We start from the raw sequence: 19609 nt of genomic DNA, 5'->3' as shown, positions 1-19609 counted from the left end.
ACGTGAGAGAAGATGAGGGAGAGATCAGAGACTTTGACTTGAAACCTCCCCTGGAAGTTTTGACTATCCTCAGAGTCTTTCTCCATCCCTGGGGGGAGTCTGCCTTTCCTGCTGAGTCTGCTTCCTCCTGATAAAGCCTCAGTGTTCTTTCCTAACAGCACAGACTAGACCAGGGCTGGACCAATGTGCTTCAGAAACAGGGGCATGAGATCTACCAGCTTCTCATGTGTAGTGTCCCCTGGAAGCCAATCCCAAGCATGGTAGTTAGAAGCAAGATGGAGCAGATGTCCAACCTACTTCCTACTTGCTGTCCTTTTGACCCTGGAATCTTGATTCTCAGCCGCATCAATAACATCTTCACTTTAGAACAATCAGGTCTTGGAAACCTGAGACCTCTCCTTCAGGGGATTATGAAGTTGGGTTGGTCTAGTTGCCTTGAGAGGCGTGGGTGATAGGTTTTTCAGGTTAGAGTTCATGGATCCTGGGGCACCGTGTGCGTTTGAGTTCCTGAGAAATAGAGTCACTCCCTCAGGCAGTGGAGCATGTAGGCGACCTGTGTATTTCTGCATTCCCTGGAAGTCAGTGAAGCATATAGGAGTTTTTTAGTCTTAAACATTAATCCTGAGTGCAGACGTCATTGTATTCTGACAACTAACATTGTGTTTTATCCTGGCAACCACCATTGTATTCTGTTTCCGATAAGGGTTTAAAAAAGTTGATTTCTTGCCATAGATGTGTCTCAGCCCCAGTCTTGCTGTGACCTCTCTGACCCTGACCTGATTGACATTCCTTCTGGCCATAATCACATAACCCTGGCTTGGCAAGCAAGTGCTGGTGCTTACCCACTCCTCCTTACCTCTCCCTGGCTGCCTTTCCCTATTCCAACCTGTTATAGAGTCTGTATCTTCCAACTGAATTCTAATTCTCAAGAGGAACACCCATCAGCCATCAGAAAATGAATAATAATAAATGGGTGGAGCAGGCTTGTCCTAGGGTGTGTAGCAGAATACTTTTCAGAGGCCTGTAGTTCTAGCATGCATAAAAAAAAAAAAATAAGGTGACTTTTTCTCCGTGGCCACAGAAGATACACATATGATGCACATAAAATCCGCAGAGGAAACAGGGCTTCTTCAGGCAAGATTATTCTAATGTTTAAAATATTGTCAAGACAGTCAAAATTCCAACACGGATGGTGGAGGGTCCCGAAAAGCCTCCCCTAACCGAGGAACTATTGGCAGCTGATGGCTAGTGGAAAAGAGAAACAGTTTTCTTCAGGGATGCTGCCCGGGGAAGGTTGCCCTACACCCATGCACATACCAGAAGCACCAGCTGGACTCGGTTACTGAAAAAGAACAGAGGAAGCTGGAAGGGAGCTGTGATGAGGTGATTTGGGAGGAGTTAGAGGTGAGGGACTAGGAGGCAGATACATTATCAAAACATTTGTACACACATACAAATTCCTCAAAGAATCAATAAAACTCTTTATAATTAAAATTTAATACAACTGTATATTAATTATTTTAACATTAACACCACTATCAATAAATAGTGATTAACCAAACATTAATTAATAAATAGTTGTAATAATTGTTATTAATAATATTGATATTTATTAAAATAAGTTTAATAAAATTGTTAAGTTAATAATACATAAACATACAGAAAACATGTAGAAACAATTTTCTTGCATTTTATTTTCTATAATGTATGTAGAAATATATACTATTTATATTTGCTTATGCTTGTTCTTCGTATGGGTGGAATCATTCATTCATCTTTTTACAGTCAACATGATGTTTTCAATATTCACGTTGATAGCTACAGCTACCGGCCATTTTTTCTCGCCACATTATATTAAAGTTTCACACTGTCCTTTCCATTATCATTACTAGGGCATTTAAAAAGTTTTGAAATTCTCATTGCTTCCCATTTTAGAAAATGGAAATGAACAAATCATCCATTGTGTGGTGCCACTAATAGTTTCTGGACATCCTGTCATAAAACACACTAATATTTTGGCAAGTAAATGCTCATATCAAATGGAATAAATAGCTACATATCAATACCAGGTCAGATGTGGCTATGTGATAAATTCACTGAAACTCTGTGAATTGCCTCTCAGTGATGTTTGGATTTCAGAATTGCAGCTTGAAGATTTACCGTCCTTTGTGAGATTCTATCATGGTTCAGCTATTCATTCTCTTGTTGATGAACATTTGAGTTTATTGTCATATTTTTTCCATTATTCAAATAAATCATTACCTCAAGTGGAACACCTAATGTCAGTTAAATAAATATGTCATGGCTCCTCCTAAGAAGGACACATTTACAATAACAACAATGCATTGTATCTTGTACTCACAATTGCTAGTTTAGCAGTAGCCAGAGATTTATTATTTCATTAGACATGGCCAGGAAGCTGGTGTTTTGTTCGTCGTTGCACTTATATGAGGCAAGAGAGTAAAACCACAATAAATGAAGCTCAAAATATTTTTTAATGTTTAGTTTATGCTATAAATATCCCCTACAATCTCCTGGTGTTCTTGTCCAAGTTTCTTTATAGTGTGTGCCAAAGGGTAGAATTTTTCAGTAGATCATTGGGGAATTAGTTCAGGTCTTCAGAGAAGCAGATGCCGAGATGTGAACACACACACACACACACACACACACGAAGAGAGGAGGATTCTGAGGGTTTCCTCACATGCTTTTGGAAGCTATGAGGGTTCAGGGTTGTCTGAAATCTGGAAATCTAAGCAACACAATGTAGGCCATCCCTAAAGCCCGGACAACAAGGGGAACCAGTGTTGTAAAGCCCGACCTGAGTCTGAAGGCACTGACAATCAAGAGTGCTGATTTTCAAGGGCTTAGTTCGAGAAGAGGGTGCGTTAGATGTCTCTCTACCTTTTTGTTCTGTGGGTCCTTGATAAAACTATGCCCACCCACGTGGATGAAAGTGATCTTTTTCATTCATTCCACAGATGCAGCAATAATCTTTTCTAGGAGTAACATTAAAAGCACATCCAGAAAAAAACATTTTACCAGCTATCTGCTTAGCCCTTACCACATCCAAAATAACAAATAGAAATGAACAACCACAACATGGAAGAGATTTATTGGACAGTGGGTGAGTGGACGTCTTCAGACTCAGCATGAGATCTGTGGAAGAAAGCAGGGAAGAAAGGAGGACTGGGATGAGAAGAGAATCTTGTAGTCCTACAAAGTATCAGGAAAGGTTTGGCCAGTGGGCCACCCTAGACTCTTACGTAGTCCTTCAAAGTAACCCCATGAGTCTCTGGAATGAACCTGTCTTGGTACCTGTGCAATGTTCTAAAGTTCTATCATCTAGAAATAGACATGCTGCAGACACAGTAACACATTGTTGAGTTGTTGATTTCATTCCTACAGGTAATACAATAGGCACATTCTACTCCGTTCTTTTAGCCAGCTTCTTCAAGGCCTGTTTCATGTCTTTGTTTCTAAGGCTGTAGATGAAAGGATTCAGCATGGGGGTAATTACTGTATAGATGACAGTGACCACTCGGTCCTTTGTCACTGAGTAGGTGGATGAGGGGCGAATGTACACAGATATTATGGTTCCGTAGAATAGTGCCACAACTGTGAGGTGGGACCCACAGGTAGAGAAGACTTTGTATCTTCCTCCCCCTGAGGGGACCCTCAGAACAGTCCTAGCAATGAAGACATAGGAGATAACAATAAAGATAAAAGGGCTCATGATCACGAAAGAGCCCTCCGTGAAGGCCAAAAGCTCATTGATAGAGGTGTCAGAGCAGGAGAGTGTCAGCAGTGGCTGGACATCACAAAAGAAGTGGTGAATGACATTGGGTCCACAGAAAGAGAGGCGGCCCATAAGAACTGTATGGATGAGGGCGTGAAGATGGGACACTGCCCAGGATGCCACCACCAGCAAGCGACAGCGCCTGGGACTCATGGTTGTGGTGTAATGAAGTGGATCGCAGATGGCAACATAGCGGTCAATGGCCATTGCAGCCAAGAGGAAACTGTCTGTAATACCAAAGGCGACAAAGAAATACATTTGAGTGAGGCATTGGGCAAAGAGGATACTCTTTCTTTGTGTCAGCAAGTTCACTAACATCTGTGGCACGATGACGGTGGTAAAGCAGATGTCCACCAGGGACAGGTTGGAGAGGAAGAAGTACATGGGAGTATGTAGGTGGGCATCTCCCTGGATGGATGCAATGATGACTGAGTTGCCAACCACGTTGACCAGGTACATGGCAAGAAAGCTGGCAAAAAGCCATACCTGTTGTCTGGGGTCGCTGGTCAGTCCTAGAAGGAGGAATTCTGTCATGTGGCTCTGGTTTTCCCGGAGCACTGCTGTCCTGCAAGCAAAATATATGCAAGGAATGTTAGATCTGTTCTTTTTCTTGGAGACTTTGGGCTAATGGAGGGGCTACCTCACGAGGTATTTCAGTTCATGCATCGCGTCAGGAGGTTGCTCATATTGTCTGTAATATGACCTCATGGAACTGGCATTAGAATGCTCTGGGCTCACTTTCAAGTTTGTAACTAACTTTGTGAACTCAAATGAAGTGCTTCAGTTCTTTGTCCAGAAGACAAAACTTATGGTAACCACATTCTATTTTGATCATACGAAAGGTATGCAGAAAACAGTCATTTTGTTTGATTTCCAAATGTGCATTGATGACATCTCTTTGCCCTGTTTCAGTTTTTCCTTCTCTGTGCAACATCAGTCTCTACCCCAATGGTTCTGACCATGGTTTCCCTCTCCCTTTGCAAGGAAAAGTAAGGGTCCCAAGATTTACGTGCAGCAGTCTCATATGCAATATAGAGATGTGTTCCTCGGTCAAATTCTTCTTGAGAAAAAAAAAAAAAAAGGTTTTGTAAATCATTTGGTAGCCTAAAATGTAGGACATTAGTTTAGGGTAGGAGTGGCTTGTCCTGGGAGTCTCACGTCTCAAGCAGGGTGTGTAATTATATGATTGAGTGGGAAGATGAAGGACTATTTCTCACAGGGCTCTGTTTCCTTGGGCTGGGTGTTACACATAGATGAAGTCCCACATTCTATAGTGGACAGTGTCAGGGTTAGCTGGACAGGAAAGAGGCAGAGAGGAGAATAAACACAGGGACAGGCAAGGATTTATGTGCAAAGGTGTGGTTATGAAGATTGCCTCTGAGGATAAAGAAAAGTAACCTCAAAGCTAGGTTTTTAAAAATCTGGACTTGTAAGTTGAGTCTGAGAGCCTGACACAGAGATATCAAACCATACAAGCCCCAGAAGCATTCTTAGACAAAGGTGTACTTCAAAAGACATAGAGAATGCTCATAGGAGAATGAATAAAAGATGGATAGAAAGCAGACATGAGCAGACACCTCAATTAATGTACCTTTTCATAAAATGTCCCATAAGAATCTATGTACTGATGAAATAAAAATGAAGGTTGGGTGTATAAAGGCAAGCTTGTCACCCAGGGAATCACCATGGGTAAGAAGATCTTAATTTCTTTGTTAGCCCAGGCAATTTAGTGAGACTTTGTATTCCAATAAAAATGTAAAATGACGAGAATGCAGCTCCATAACAGAGCACTTATAACAGAGCATGCGTGAGTCTCTGGGCTCAGTTCTCAAATGAAAAAAGGACCCTTCCAAACCAAACCAAACAGAAAAAGAAAAAGTAAAAGAGTGACAAGACAATGTAGCGTTACAATTCAAAATGTAGAAATCAAAGAGGTTTCAAACACCGTATAGAGTGGGAGGGAAGTGGTAGTAGGGAAAATAGGGAAGGAATTAAGAGGGAGAGGCAAGCAGATTTGACCAAAATGTATCACATGCAAGCAATAAAAACAAAACAAAACAAAACAAAAACTGAACAACCACAAAGATTAAGTAGAAAACACTGTCCTTTTGGAAATTAAGACTAACAAAGACATTAATAAGGAAATAGTGTGTTTTCGTGCAAGGACAAACAATAGACCAATAGAAAATGCTAGGTAAAATATAGATCAGAATACACTTAGAAGATGTGTTGATTTAGGACTGTGGAAGGAATAGTTTCTCCTGAAATGTCTACAAATCACCAGCCATGAGTAGTTGGCGAGGTTTACAGCGTCTGGCATTAGTTCCCTCCTATTGAGTCCGTAAGTCCAATTCAGCAAATGTTGGTTACCAGGATTAGGCACACAGGTAAGTGCAGCTTTTACCCCTTGTCAAAGAAACTTCTTTTCATCAGGTGAAAACTACTACAGAGGTCCACAGCTGGTCAAACTGCAGAGAGTAAGTAACAGAGCCCCCCCCCCCCCGCCTTAGCCCCACTTATTACAGCCTCCTTAGATGTACCTGAGACTCTTGGGACATCTTTGAAGAAGGGGCAGAAAGATTGCGAGAAAACTGTAAAACCACTTACTCTCCAATTTCAGGCCATAGTTATTTCAACACTTTTATTGCCGTGTTTATTCATTTAAAAATCTAAAAAACTTATGTTTCCCTGTATTCCAAACAAAGAGTGAAATAGAACCAAAAAGAAAAAAAAAAGAAAGAAAAAAGAAAGAAAGGAAGGAAGGAAGAAAGGAAGGAAAGAAGGAAGGAAGGAAGATTGGAAAAGCCAAAGGACCAGGATGTCTGCTTCAAGATAGTAGTCTTTATATGTTGCGCCTGTGAAATATCAATAATCTTCCGTAAATAAGGTCTGCAAAATGACCACGCCAGTTGACATGCCAACCTGGATGGGGGAAATTTCACAAAATCTTAGCCTTAGATAGGGTTTCAGATAGTTATGAGCCACCACGTGGGTGCTGGGAATCAAACTTGGGTCCTTCGTAGGAGCAGCAAGTGATCTTAGCTGCTGAGCCATTACCCAGCCCCATATTTGTTTATTATTTTTTGCTTAGTCTTGTTTTAGAGTCATGTTCAAGGAGACAGAAATAATTAAAAGAAATTCCGTTCTCTATTTTAAATATCCCCAAACACTAACCAGGATCTCAGTGTACCACTGTCCAACACAAAATTGACATTCATTTAAGAGCTCAACAGAGGAAAATAACAGTCCAAAAGAGCCAGTGGGAGAAATAATGTCTTAGTATGCTGGAAAAAGCAGTTTATCATATCAAGAAGAATTGGAATTCAAATGATAATAGAGCTGGAATTCAAATGGATTATGGTTTATATATAATGTGTGATTCTATGGAGCACATAGAAAAATGAAATATAGGTTAATCTATGAATTAGAAGGGAAGAACACTGCTCATTGAGTATAGGACTTTTAATCCAAGCACTTGAGAAGTAAAACAGGTAAATTTCTGTAAGTGTGAGGCCAGTCTGGTCTACATAGCGAGTTCCAGGACAGCCAGAGCTACAGAGAAGAAGAAGAGGAAGAAGAAAAAGAGGAAGAAGAAAATGAAGAATGGGGAGGAGAAGAGGGAAGAAGGGGAAGAACTCAGACAATATGCCTAATGGTTAAGAAAAATCTGAAAAATAAATCTAAGGTGTTTTTTTTTTTTTAAACAACATAATTGCAAATAAAACAGACACAGCAGAGACTAGATGATGCTTGCTATGCTTAACAGCTCTGATATCCAGAAAACTCAATGATCACCTTTCCTTCAGCAAGACAAATGTAAGAACACCAATATGAAAGTGTGTGAGAGAGCGGAAAGGTTATCAAGTATATGAATGGATGAACTAATGGTAAGTTCAGAGGTGAATTAAAATAAGCAATATTTTCTTTTACATTTGTTAGCTTAGCAAACGTGAGTGTGGAAGACACGGACACAGGTTGATAGGGCTGCGGGTAAGCCAGGATTTGTGTACACCCTCTGTGTGGTACACTGTTATCAGGGGCAAACTGGTTTCTCAGTCTCTCCTGACCCAGCAGTGCTCCTGCATGGACTCCTCAGAGCCACAGGGAAGCCCTCAGGCTGGAATGTTTCTGTGTTGTCATTTGTTTGAAGCGGTCTGGGTGTCTATCCCCGGGCTGATAAATGTGACAGAACACCATGGAGCTATTTGTCAACAGCGGACCAGAATTTCCCAGAGCAACACGGATGGCTTTTAAGAGGAAATACATACCCTGGGTTAAAAGAATAAGAAGATGAATGAGATTCACAACACAACAAGAGTCCTATACATTAAAATGAAACACAATAACACGTGTCCCTGCACACAGATGAGCATGAAATACAAGAAAATCAGGGAGTAGTAGAACACGTATGTTCATGGGTGAATAAGAACACAGAGGAGCAAAATAAAATCAAAGTGGTACAGTGCTGGTAATGTGTGGTTAATTCAATTCTTTGTATTCAAAGTCTGTACGAGAAAATGAATCTCAAGTGTTACATGGAACTCAGAGGACTTCTTTCTATTTTGTTCCCCAAAGCATGAGCTCATCAGAAGCAGAGGTGCCAAGTTCAAGCATGGTCAGTAAGGAGAGTCTGCCGTCTTCTCCATTATGACCTTTGATACTTTGAAATCTATACAAGTTGGATTGAAACTCAAGAGCAGAACCTACTAAGCCTGGGAGCAGAACCCAACCAGCCTCCTCTGTGAGCTGACCTTCCTGGTGATGTCGGGGCTTTTCTTTCTTAGGCTAACCAATCCATAACCTGCTCAAGTTTTGGTTCCATTTCAGGGTACTAGGGACAAAGCGGAATCTCTCCACGTGATAAAGCATTTCATGTGACAGTGTAAAATCACAAGGAACAGAATATAACATGTGACTCCTGGATTGATATTACGAACTGTCTTAGAATTTGCCTATTTCATAAGTTTCTAAATTGTGCTCCCTGAGAGATTCCCTCCCAGGGAGCACCTGGAAGGAAGGGTCAGGAGGCTGATAGGAGTGCTGGACAGAAAGGTTCTAGGGGTTTTCATTAACCGGGGAAGTTCTACTTACGTATTTCATGCGTTGAGTGACCACGTAAGACATGGCATGAAGAAAATTTAAATAATACGCTTTTTGTCCGTGTTTAAAGCAAGTGTCTCAGGCTGTTGTCTTGCCTGGCCTCAGACTTACTTTGTATCCCAGGATAGCCTCAAATTCTTGATACCCTGGTTGATTACAGGTGTGCATCACTGTGCCAGGTGATATTGATATGCTTCATTTAATAGAAAAAAAAATTGAGGCTCAGCGAGGGGGTGATTTCCCTGATGCTACCAGTTGGAGGGCTTTTCCAGACCTTTTCTCTCCCTTACACTCTCTTGTATGAGCATACGGTCCACACTGCTCTGAAGTTGTCTAGAGGCTGGGATGAGGCCAGCGAATCTGGAACTTTCCCCAGCAGCTCTGGGTTTAGGGACAAGTAGATAGGGTTGGGTCTAGAGAAGCTGGCTTTTGCCTGTAATTGTCAGGGCAGCTACCACTCTTTCTCACCAAGTACTGAGGGCCCCCACCCTTTTTTTAAAATTGGGAGAGTCTTATTAAAATTAAATCCTTCCTGTGTTGGGTAAGAATAAAGATGGTGGCACTGAAAGTTTAAGAGGCATGTGCCAAATCTAGGAAGCAGGGACAAATGTCTTGGTCTATAGTCTCAGCCATGCTAAGCTCCAAATTTCACACTTATAAAAAAAAAGGGCATCATAAATGTAAATAATTTCCATTCATAACATTCCATGGTTGCAGGACTTGTGGGGTTAAAGTTAACAAGTTACTTACTCAGTTAAAGTTAAAGTTACTTACTCAGGTAAGGGCTGATGACCTCCAGGGTACCCAATTAAGGGTCCGGGCATCCTCCCATCAGTGTCATTGGTAGTGGTGACTAGAAGAGGAAGAGGAGATTTGAAAACAGTCAGCGCTTTCATGTCAGGCTAGAAAGTCAAAGGCTTTTCAGGCTCGGCGTGGGCTGTGATGTCTTTTGAGTTGGTGTGTGCGCACGTGTATCTTCGCCTTCTCACCACCCTCCTGTCTTCCTTTAGAGGAATAATCTTCCAAATGTGGCCCCAGGCACGGGGAACATATGGCTGTCTCTCGCCCAAGCCACCACCACTGGCCTCTCCAGATTTCCTTAATGGTGAAGAAGGGGTAGAGAGGTGGAAGGGAGTTATTTGCCCTTCATGTGACCTCACTCCAAGGAGACAGACAGACTTTCCATCTACCAACCCCAGGGATCTCATTAAGAAGGGAGACTTGGGAGAAGAGGTCCTGTGGAACCTCGGGGTTCACAAGTTTCTTCACCTCAAGTAATTAGTGGTTTGTTGTCACTGTGATTTTGAAGGAAGCCGAGTTACGCGGAGAGAGATGGGCTGTTGCCGAAGGATGCCTGGTTCTGAGGGGAAAATCTTGGGAATGGAGATCCCTGGACTTTAGTCAGTCACCGAGAAGCTGTGATTTGGGGCAAATTTCTCTAGATTTCAAGGTCTTCGCCTAGAGATTTACTATATAAGCTGTGAGAGAGAGTTTCCTGGAGAATTAAACAGCCTCAGAGACAAGGACATGCTCACATAACGACGGCCGACCGAGCACTTAAGTGACAGCGTGTGAAGATGTTTGAGAGTGTGGCGTTCTTCATGTTTTTCACGCATTTTTAATTTTTTGAGATTATAATATATTTACATCATCTCCCTTCTCTTTCCTTTCTGTAACCCCTACCATGTACCCCCTTGCTCTTAGTCAAATTCACGGTCTCTTTTTCTTTAATTTTTGTTCACACCCATGTTCCTAAACATGTAGCTACAATCGTCTCAGTCTCTACACTATCACTTGTGTGTGTATTTTCAGGGCTGACCATTTGGCATTGGCTAGCCAGTTGGTGTAGTCTTCCCTGGGGAAGACTTCCTCCCACTCTCAGCTTTCCTTAGCTGCCTGTAGGTGTTTGTCTAGGGTTGACTTCTTATGATCCCTCTTCCAATATGGAAGTTAATATAGTTAATATGTTTTTCAATAGTTAATATGTCTATTGGTACTGTATTTGATCAGGTCATGCTTGGGCAATCATGTTGGTAAGACATACTTCATGGGTAGAGCTTCTCTGACATTATTAGGAGACACAATATCACAGAAAACTTCCTGTTTTTCTGGCTCTTCCAATCTTTTTGTCCCCTCTTCGGCAATAAATCCTTAGATGCTGGAGATGTGTTATAGATGTATGAGCTGGGCCCGGGCTCCATAAGTCTGCATTTTGATCAGCTGTAGTTTCTGTAATGGTCACTATCTGGTGCAAAGGAAAATTTCTTCAATTGAGAAACGAGAGCTACACTTACTGTGGGTAAAAGGACAAGTATTTAGAGTCTGGGTAAGAATTACTCAGGCAACATCTGGGCAGGGGTTCTAGGTTATCTGCATGCATAGTCCTTGGTTGGAGTATCAATTTCAGAAAAGACCCCTGGGCTCAGATTTTGTTGGTTCTGTTGCTCTCCTTGTGGAGCTCCTGATCCATCCAGGTCTTTCTATCTCCCCCTTCTTTCATAAGATTCCCTGTACTCTGCCCAAAGTTTGGCTATGAATCTCAGTATCTGCTTTGATACTTTTCTGGGTAGAGTCTTTCAGAGGCCCTCTGTGGAAGGCTCCTGTCTTGTTCCCTGTTTTCTCCCTCTTCCAATGTCTGTTCCATTTGCCATTCTAAATCAGGACTGATCATCTTACTCAGGGTCCTCCTTCTTGCTTAGCTTCCTTAGGTGTACAGATTTTAGTATGATTATCCTATATTATATGTCTAATATCCACTTATAAGTGAGTATATACCATGTGTGTCTTTCTGCTTCTGGACTACCTCACTCAGGATGATCTTTTCTAGTTCCCACTATTTGCCTGAAAATTTCATGATTTCTTTATTTTTAATTGCTGAGTAATATTCCATTGTGTAAATGTACCACAATTTCTGTATCCATTCCTCAATTGAGGAACACCTGGCTTTTTTCCAGATTCTGGCTATTATGAATAAAGCTGTTACGAACATGGTTGAGCAAATATCCTTGTTGTGTACTTGAACATATCTAGAACCCCTGCACAGATGTAGCCCATGGCTGCTCAGTCTCCAAGTGGGTTCTCTAGGAAGGGGAACAGGGACTGCCTTTGACATGAACTCAGTGCCTGGCTCTTTGACCACCTCCTCCTGAGGGTGGGGGCCAGCCTTACCAGGCCACAGAGGAAGACAATGCAGCCAGTCCTGATGAGCCCTGATAGGCTAGGGTCAGATGGAAGGGGAAGAGCACCTCCCCTATCAGTGGACTTGGGGAGGGGCATGGGAAGAAAAGAGGGAGGGAGGGCGTAATTGGGAGGGAAAGAGGGAGAGGCTACAGCTGGGATACAAAGTGAATAAACTGTAATAAATTAAAAAATAAATAGATAAAAAAAGAATTATGCACGTTTAGTAAGCTGGTAGTTGTAGGTTCTCATCAAAGAGTATGACTATACTGGCCTAGAGTACTTGGCTAGTTTCTGGTTCTGGGCATGGTTTTCATCTTGATGAGTCAGTGTTAAGTCCAATTAAAGAGCTGTTGGTTACCACTAGGTATATGTGCCACTACTACACCCTTATGGTTATCATACCATGCTGGCCATTGTTGTTGTTCATAGCTGTGTAGAACTGTTGGCTCCTTCTTTTCTTTGGAAACTTGCATGGCACCTTCTGGTACCATGAAACTTTTCATCCAGTTCAGGTCTTTTTGTCCTGAGTCTAAAGTGCGTGGCATACCTTAGACCTCTCAGGAACAATGATGTGATGTTTTGGCAACCGTGACCAACAACTCAAAAGAAGGCTTTCATGTCTGGTGTTGGAATGTTACTAGAGAGTCTATGGTTCGTGGGTGGAAGCGTGTCAGCACTGATGGCTCTCATTTTTCCTGGTTTCCACAGTTTCTACAGATTATATACAAACATCTTAAAAATTGGAGTTAGGAAGATTAGATGAGACTTGTGATGTTTGTTTTTTCTGGATCTGGTTTATCTCACTCAATATGATCTTTTGTAGGTCCATTAACTTACCTACTATTGCATGATTAATGTTAATCTATAGCATATATGTATGACATTTTCATTATCTAGAAGTCAACTAAAGGTGCTTTTGATTTTTGTAGATGGGGGGACTAAGATTCACTTTTATTAAACACCTTTACAAAATGATATAGTTGAGAAACTATAGATATAGGTTCAAATCCAGAGATACCTTGTTTCTAAAATCTTTACTCATTCTTGTTTGTTGGGAAAAGACTACATCAAAGTATGTTTTTAAATGTGTGCCTGGTGTTTTTATCTTCCAAGCTACACCATAGGCTTTCCTGTGCTCCATTCCATACCACATAACTCTTGCTATGTCTTTAAGACCAAGAGTCTTATGTGATGTTATTAAAAAGCTTCTGACCAGAAGAACTGGTGTTTTGGAGAATTTGATGAAATATTTGAGACAGAATATAGTCTTGTTAGATACTAGTTTACTTAATTACAGAAATAAGCTTTGTTTAGTCTCTTAGATATGTTTTCAAGGTTAAGTAGATAGTACATAGATAAAAACAAGCAATGTTGCTCGATAGATAGATAGAGAGATAGAGAGATAGAAAGATGGCCTTCAAACACTTCAGAGATCTACAAAAATATGGCATTTAAAGATATTTTAATAATAAAAGCTTTTTCTGACAGAGAGACACATCTGCTCCTGACAGCACCTCTAATCTACTGCAAAAAAGATGACGGGTTTCTAGTGGCAAGATGGCCACTACAAAACAAAACAAAACAAAACAAAACAAAACAAAACAAAACAAAACACAACTGTCCTTCATCTGCTGATAGCAAGCTGTCTGAGAAAATTGTGAACAAGCAGGACAATTTGATTGTCCAACTTTGTAGAGACTAAGTGGTCAGTCTTTCAAACTTCCTGCTTCACAGAAAAGCCTGTCAGATATTCTGGGCCAACAGGCCAGAGATTGGATGCTCCAATGACACAGAGAAAGCTCTGGTGACTATCCAGGCACTCAACTGTCTGTCATTTCTAAGTTTTGGAAGCTGTTTGCGCTATATACTTGCTTCCTATATACTTAGGTAATATTATTTCCTTCTAAGGTCTCTGATGAGGTTGAAGACTAGGTAGTCACAGTTTTACTACAAGTAAGCTTAAGACAATGGCTTATGTATAAAAATATGTTTTAAGGTCCAGATAGATGCTTTTAGGTTGATAGAAAATATGATAAGAAAGTGATTTAGGTACAGAATTTAGGACTCATTAGGATAGGATAGATGGTAGAACACTTTTTTTCTAAGATTGCAAATGTAATTCTTACTTGATAATTTCCATAACTCTTATTGTATGTAGTTTATTAATGTTAGAGAAAAAGCCAGTTGTTTTTTTTTTTAAACAGAAAGGGGGAAATGTTGTGGACATAAATGTTCTTGGTTTATGATGTTTTTCTTCTAATCCCACGCGGGGTATTTGAGGAAGTCCACACCCGATAACTGTCTTGTGTGTAGTGTGGTCTTTGCCATCTGGAATTAGTTGAATTCTGAGGACTTTGAGGGGTATAAATATGATAGCCCAGAGGAAGAAGCAGTGGTGGTTTGGAGAAGGTGGAGAAGGACTGCTTTCTCTGCTGGTTTGCTGCCTTGATAGTTATCTGGATTTCTGGACTTCCTGAAGATAGATACTGGTATTGCTCTCCAAAGAATCCTATGACCCTACCCAGCAGGAAGAAGTAAAGAGAGCTATGTCTCTTTTCCCTTACAACCTTCTTTTTCCACCTACTTGGGGTTGGAGGGTTGGGAGGAAGGTATAAGCTTCAAGGAACCCCCAAATAAAGTAGTGTTTGAAAAACTAGCACCCACAACAGAAGGAGATAGACAAATGGATGGATGGTTAAATGGGTGGATGATAGATGGATAGACTGATAAATGATAGATAAATGTATAGATAGCTAGATGATAGCCAGATGGATGGATAAATAAATGGATGGATGGATATTTAGATGGATAGATGGACAAATGGATGGAGCTGATCAATAGATGAATGGGTAAATGGAAGGACTGATAAAGATATATATAATGAGAATTTGTACATGATTACAGTTTTTTAGAAGTCATTAATATTGTCACTAAATAATTCTGGATGCCTATCTTACAAGCACTTAGTCAGATCTCATTGGATCCCTTTATTTGTATGGAGTCTTCAGATGACATGGCTAGTAAGTTCTGGTCATAAGTGGTTTGAATTATTTCTGGACAAGATTACTTATTTGATAGTACAAATTCTTCAAGAGCTATTCTCTTCTTGGGACAGAGTGATGACTAATGGTTATTATGGTGATGGTACCATAATCTTGGCTTTCTTGACTTTTCTGTGATGGTCACAGAGTGTAGATTTGAAGTAAAGTGCAGGGTTAAGGTTTTGTGACTTTTCTGCCTGTTTCATTCCACAGCACAATTTATATTTTCCTGAATGACACACATTGTGTTTTACAGAATATGAGAGAAATTTTGTTGACAATTTTAGACTTGAGGAGAAAGGAAGAATTAATGTAGGTGAGAGAATTGGGCACTGAGAATTCAAAGAGTCTTCTTGATTGTTGGATGTTTTTAGGTAGAATAAATATTTTTTATAGTTTATATTTCTAGCTGTGATTTTGTAAACCAAAATTGAAGGAGCCTCACAAAGCTCTACTTCAATGTTTGTTGATTCTATATTTGGGTGAGTTTCACTTTACTGAAAATGCTGTGATCAATTCTTCAGCTTTTGAAGCAACACCTGTCAAATGGCAAGTCTCATTCCTTAACTACTTCCTGTAAGAAGTCCTTTTCAACTCTATAACAAATCTGCACATATTCCTCACCTGAAAACTAACAGTAATCTCTAACTACTTGATTATGTGCATTGGCAAAAGTTTTGAAGTGTTATTCACACAAAACAATTATTGTAGCACCGTGGCATTAGACTGTTGATAAGTACTGGACACCAGTAGGCTATGACTTGGTATTAAACATGTGTTTTGTGAAAACCATTGTTAAAAACCAAATATTTTGTTTTTAGGCCAATGATCTTATTGGAAGCCAATGCCATCTATGAGGAAAATGTATAAGAAATGTGTAGAAAGGAAGAATAACTTACTGATGTCCTAGAACATCTATAAAGTATGATAATATCCTGTTTTTATTTTTTTCAAAATTGTATTTATGAATTGTATGTGTGTGTCTGTGTACGAGCATGGACATATATGTGATGATGCCTAGAGGGGACAGAGGAGGGTGTTGATTTCTTGAAGATAGAGTTATATACCATTGTGGGACACCCGACATGGGTACTGGGAACTGAACTCATATCCTTTGCAACAGCATGCTTTTAATGACTAAGCCATCATCACTCTTGTCCCTCATTTTGGCTTTTCTATAAGTGAACTTTGTCCATTAACTTCCGCAGACCTCTCTTCATATCTTTGTTCCTCAGGCTATAGATGAAAGGATTCATCATAGGAGTCACTACTGTGTACATAACAGTGGCTACTCGGTCCTTCACCACTGAGTACATGGACAGGGGCCTAAAGTAGACATAGATGATACTCCCATAGAACAGGGCCACTACAGTGAGGTGGGAGCCACAGGTAGAGAAGGCTTTCCACTTTCCAGCTGCAGAGGGGATCCTGAGCACAGTGACAATGATTCTCAGGTAGGAGAAGAGGATGCATAGGAAGGGGGTCACAATGACAGCCAGGGTCTCAGTCAAGACCACGATCTGGCTGGAGGATGTGTCAGAGCAGGACAGCTTCAGCACAGGCTGGGTGTCACAGAAAAAGTGCTTAATGACATGGGAGGCACAGAATGAGAGGCGAGACATGAGAAGGACACGGAACAGGGCATGGAGATGGGAGATGGTGCAAGAACCCAGCAGCATGAGGAGGCAGCGTCGTGGCCTCATCACCACATCATAATGTAAAGGGTTGCAGATGGCCACCAGTCGGTCAATGGCCATGGAGGCCAGCAGGTAGCTGTCAGTGTTCCCCAAGGCCATAAAGAAATACATCTGGATGAGACATCCCATGTAGGAGATAGTCTTTGTCTCTGAGAGCAGGTTCACTAGCATCTTGGGCACAGTGACTGTTGTGAAGCAGATATCCATGAATGACAAGTTGCTGAGGAAAAAGTACATGGGGGTGTGGAGCCTGGAGTCAGAGCGGATGGCCAGGATGATGAGCACATTCCCCACCACGGTGACCAGGTACATGGCGAAGAAGATGGCAAAAAGGGGCTTCTGCATCCAGGGATTGGAAGAGAGACCCAGCAGGATGAAGTCTGAGGTGCTGCTGCTGTGGTTGTTCATCTCCCTGTCTCTGGATAGATTTTGTAGTTGTAGGGAAGACGTCCAGTTCCCTAACTTCAAGACTGTTTAAAAAAAACTCACTACTATTTGTTATGATTTTAAACAATATGTTCTAAGGATTGACAGAAAATACATTAAAAGAATATATAACATGGAAACGCACAGAGACAACTCTGTTATTTACACACTGAAGGTCTCTCATGCCTGGTTAGTAATATCTGTGTTAAGCTGATTTACTGGAGTTATTCCTATTTCTGTACATTTGTCTCAGGTGGCTTCTTGACCAAGTTCTTAGCCTCCTCATTTTCCTTTCAGAGTAAGAAGTTTCTGTGTTTCCCCTGAAGTAGTTTCAGTTCTTACAGAGAATTTTCATCAATGAGGTCCTCCCATTCATGTTCTCCTTGCCATAGTTTTGGAGATGGTGGTCATAGCAGGGAATGTTGGCAAATGATCATCAGAATTCATCCATGCCCTGAGAAATCTATAGAATTCAGATGAGATGTTCGTGTATCTGTGGAAGAAAAATTTATTTGCCTTTATTTAAATATTGTTTGTATATCGTAATCTGGACTCTTCAATTATGAACTCCCCCCAAGGATGACACTCAAGAGTAGTATGGCAACCCAGCACCAATAGTAATGATAGTGTGTTTTAAAATATACTACTTTTCCTCTCAATAAGATTACTGTGAAGCTTGTTAGAGACCATTACAGGGGGAGGGGGAACTAGCAGAACACATGTGTTATAAACCTGGAGGGGAGGGAATACTTTGAGTGGAAAGGCTTAATCAGAAATGATGGCAGAGGTTTAGGGGAGTGAAAAAGTGGGTGAACAATTAAGCAAAATCAAGGATGTATGAAAACCCCATGGAAACCTCCTATTCCACGATTCTATTAAAAATCATAACTTAAAAAAGTTTGTACAAACCCCCTGAGTGTGTGGATAATGCTCCTCTCAGAAGCTAGGCATTAGCAAATGAAAATTCCTTCAGCAGGTGTGCGATATCTCCATGCAAGCTGTTGGTCAAGGAGGCCCCAGGGACCCTCCAGGCATTACAGACAATTGCTAATGTTCTTAATTTCCTACCAGAACGAGACCATGAGACCATTTTTGCTGAAAATACATACTGAGGTTGTAAGATCCTGAGAAATAAAACTCTTATTTGAAATGGAACGCTCCTCCGTCCTGAGTACCTTTCACATTGCTAGAAGGCGCTATGTAAGCCGCTGCGGGAAAAAAGTCATCAACAGTCTCACCCGACTTGGAGTCCATGACTTCCAGTAATGACCTGCCTAGTACCATATGGATAGCAGTGCAATGATGGCACTGTGATTATAGGGGCAACCAACTGCTTTCTGATTGGATTTGAAACCCGCTATGCAGAAGGGAACTTATGCTTTGTACTGCAGGTTTGTAAAGAGTCTGTGGCTCTTTTGCTAAACAGGCATGAGATCAAACAGCTTTCTTACTAACTGGATCTATGTATTAGTGCTACTGCCAGCCTTCAGCAGAGAAGCTGCTTTTTGTCGGGAACAGTAGTTAATGCAAGATTCACAGTTTGTCGAAGTGCAGAGAACAAATTAATATGGAGTGGTCATTTATTTCACTCCCTTCAAGGTCAGGGAACATCCAGGAAGACATAGCAGAAGGAATGTAAGAGCCAAAGGTTGGGGAAAGTGCTGTGGAAATAATGCCTTATAGTTGTAACATGGACATTGTACCCTTGGTGAAGCTGTGGTCCCCTGTATAAAGAATGGCCCTGTTCCCATTTCATCATGCATTGGGTTGTAACTCATCAGTGACTATCTGAAGCTAATGGGTACCGGGGAGGAGTCATTTTCTTTAACGAAGAGCCAATGATAAGTTTTTCATGTTCTGGTAAATAACATTCCATTCATGCAAAGTAACTAACTATTCTGCTCAGTGGATTAAAAACAAAAGGACATCAAGGTATGAGAGGGATTGTTGGGAAGGAGAACATTTCAGTGAGACAAGGGGAAAGAGAGAGGGAAATGGAAAGTGAAAATGCCCAGAACTCAGTACACATGTGTGAAATTATCAAAGACTAAAAAAGGCTGCTATGAAGTTCTCATTGTAAACATTCATGTAGTAATACAGAATTTAGTGTGTAAGAGTACAGTCCACATTACTACTTAGGAAACAAGATATAGACATGGTAGCCGCCGGCACTGTTAAACTCTCTGGATCAGAAAACATGCTAAGACAGTTCGCAAGAGTAGTCTAAGGAAATGTGGAGAGAAGGGGAAGCCTTGCCTTGCCCCTGAATTCAGTAGGATTTATTTAAGTTTCTCTCCATTTAGTTTGATGTTGGCTATAGGCTTGCTGTATATTGTTTTTACTATGTTTAGGTATGTGCCTTGTGTCCC

At 40.9% G+C, this 19609-nt stretch overlaps 2 protein-coding genes across 2 annotated transcripts; both read right to left on the bottom strand.

The window, feature by feature from the left end:
• Window positions 1–3424: 3424 nt before the first annotated feature.
• On the bottom strand, window positions 3425–4462 carry LOC110560747 (olfactory receptor 1L4-like). Its single transcript, XM_060390525.1, has 2 exons — window positions 4437–4462; window positions 3425–4361 (listed from the first exon to the last, which is right to left on the bottom strand). The coding sequence occupies exons 1-2, from the start codon at window positions 4460–4462 to the stop codon at window positions 3425–3427; spliced, it is 963 nt and encodes a 320-aa protein (XP_060246508.1).
• Window positions 4463–16292: 11830 nt separating this feature from the next.
• Window positions 16293–17231, bottom strand: LOC132656029 (olfactory receptor 1L6-like). Its single transcript, XM_060390588.1, has one exon. The coding sequence runs from the start codon at window positions 17220–17222 to the stop codon at window positions 16293–16295; it is 930 nt and encodes a 309-aa protein (XP_060246571.1). The 5' UTR covers window positions 17223–17231.
• Between the last annotated feature and the right edge of the window lie 2378 nt (window positions 17232–19609).

Source organism: Meriones unguiculatus, chromosome 8 (genome assembly GCF_030254825.1).
Source record: "Meriones unguiculatus strain TT.TT164.6M chromosome 8, Bangor_MerUng_6.1, whole genome shotgun sequence".
Lineage (NCBI taxonomy): Eukaryota > Metazoa > Chordata > Mammalia > Rodentia > Muridae > Meriones > Meriones unguiculatus.
Note: the sequence above shows the minus strand (reverse complement) of the source record. Positions and strands in the feature narration are given on the sequence as shown.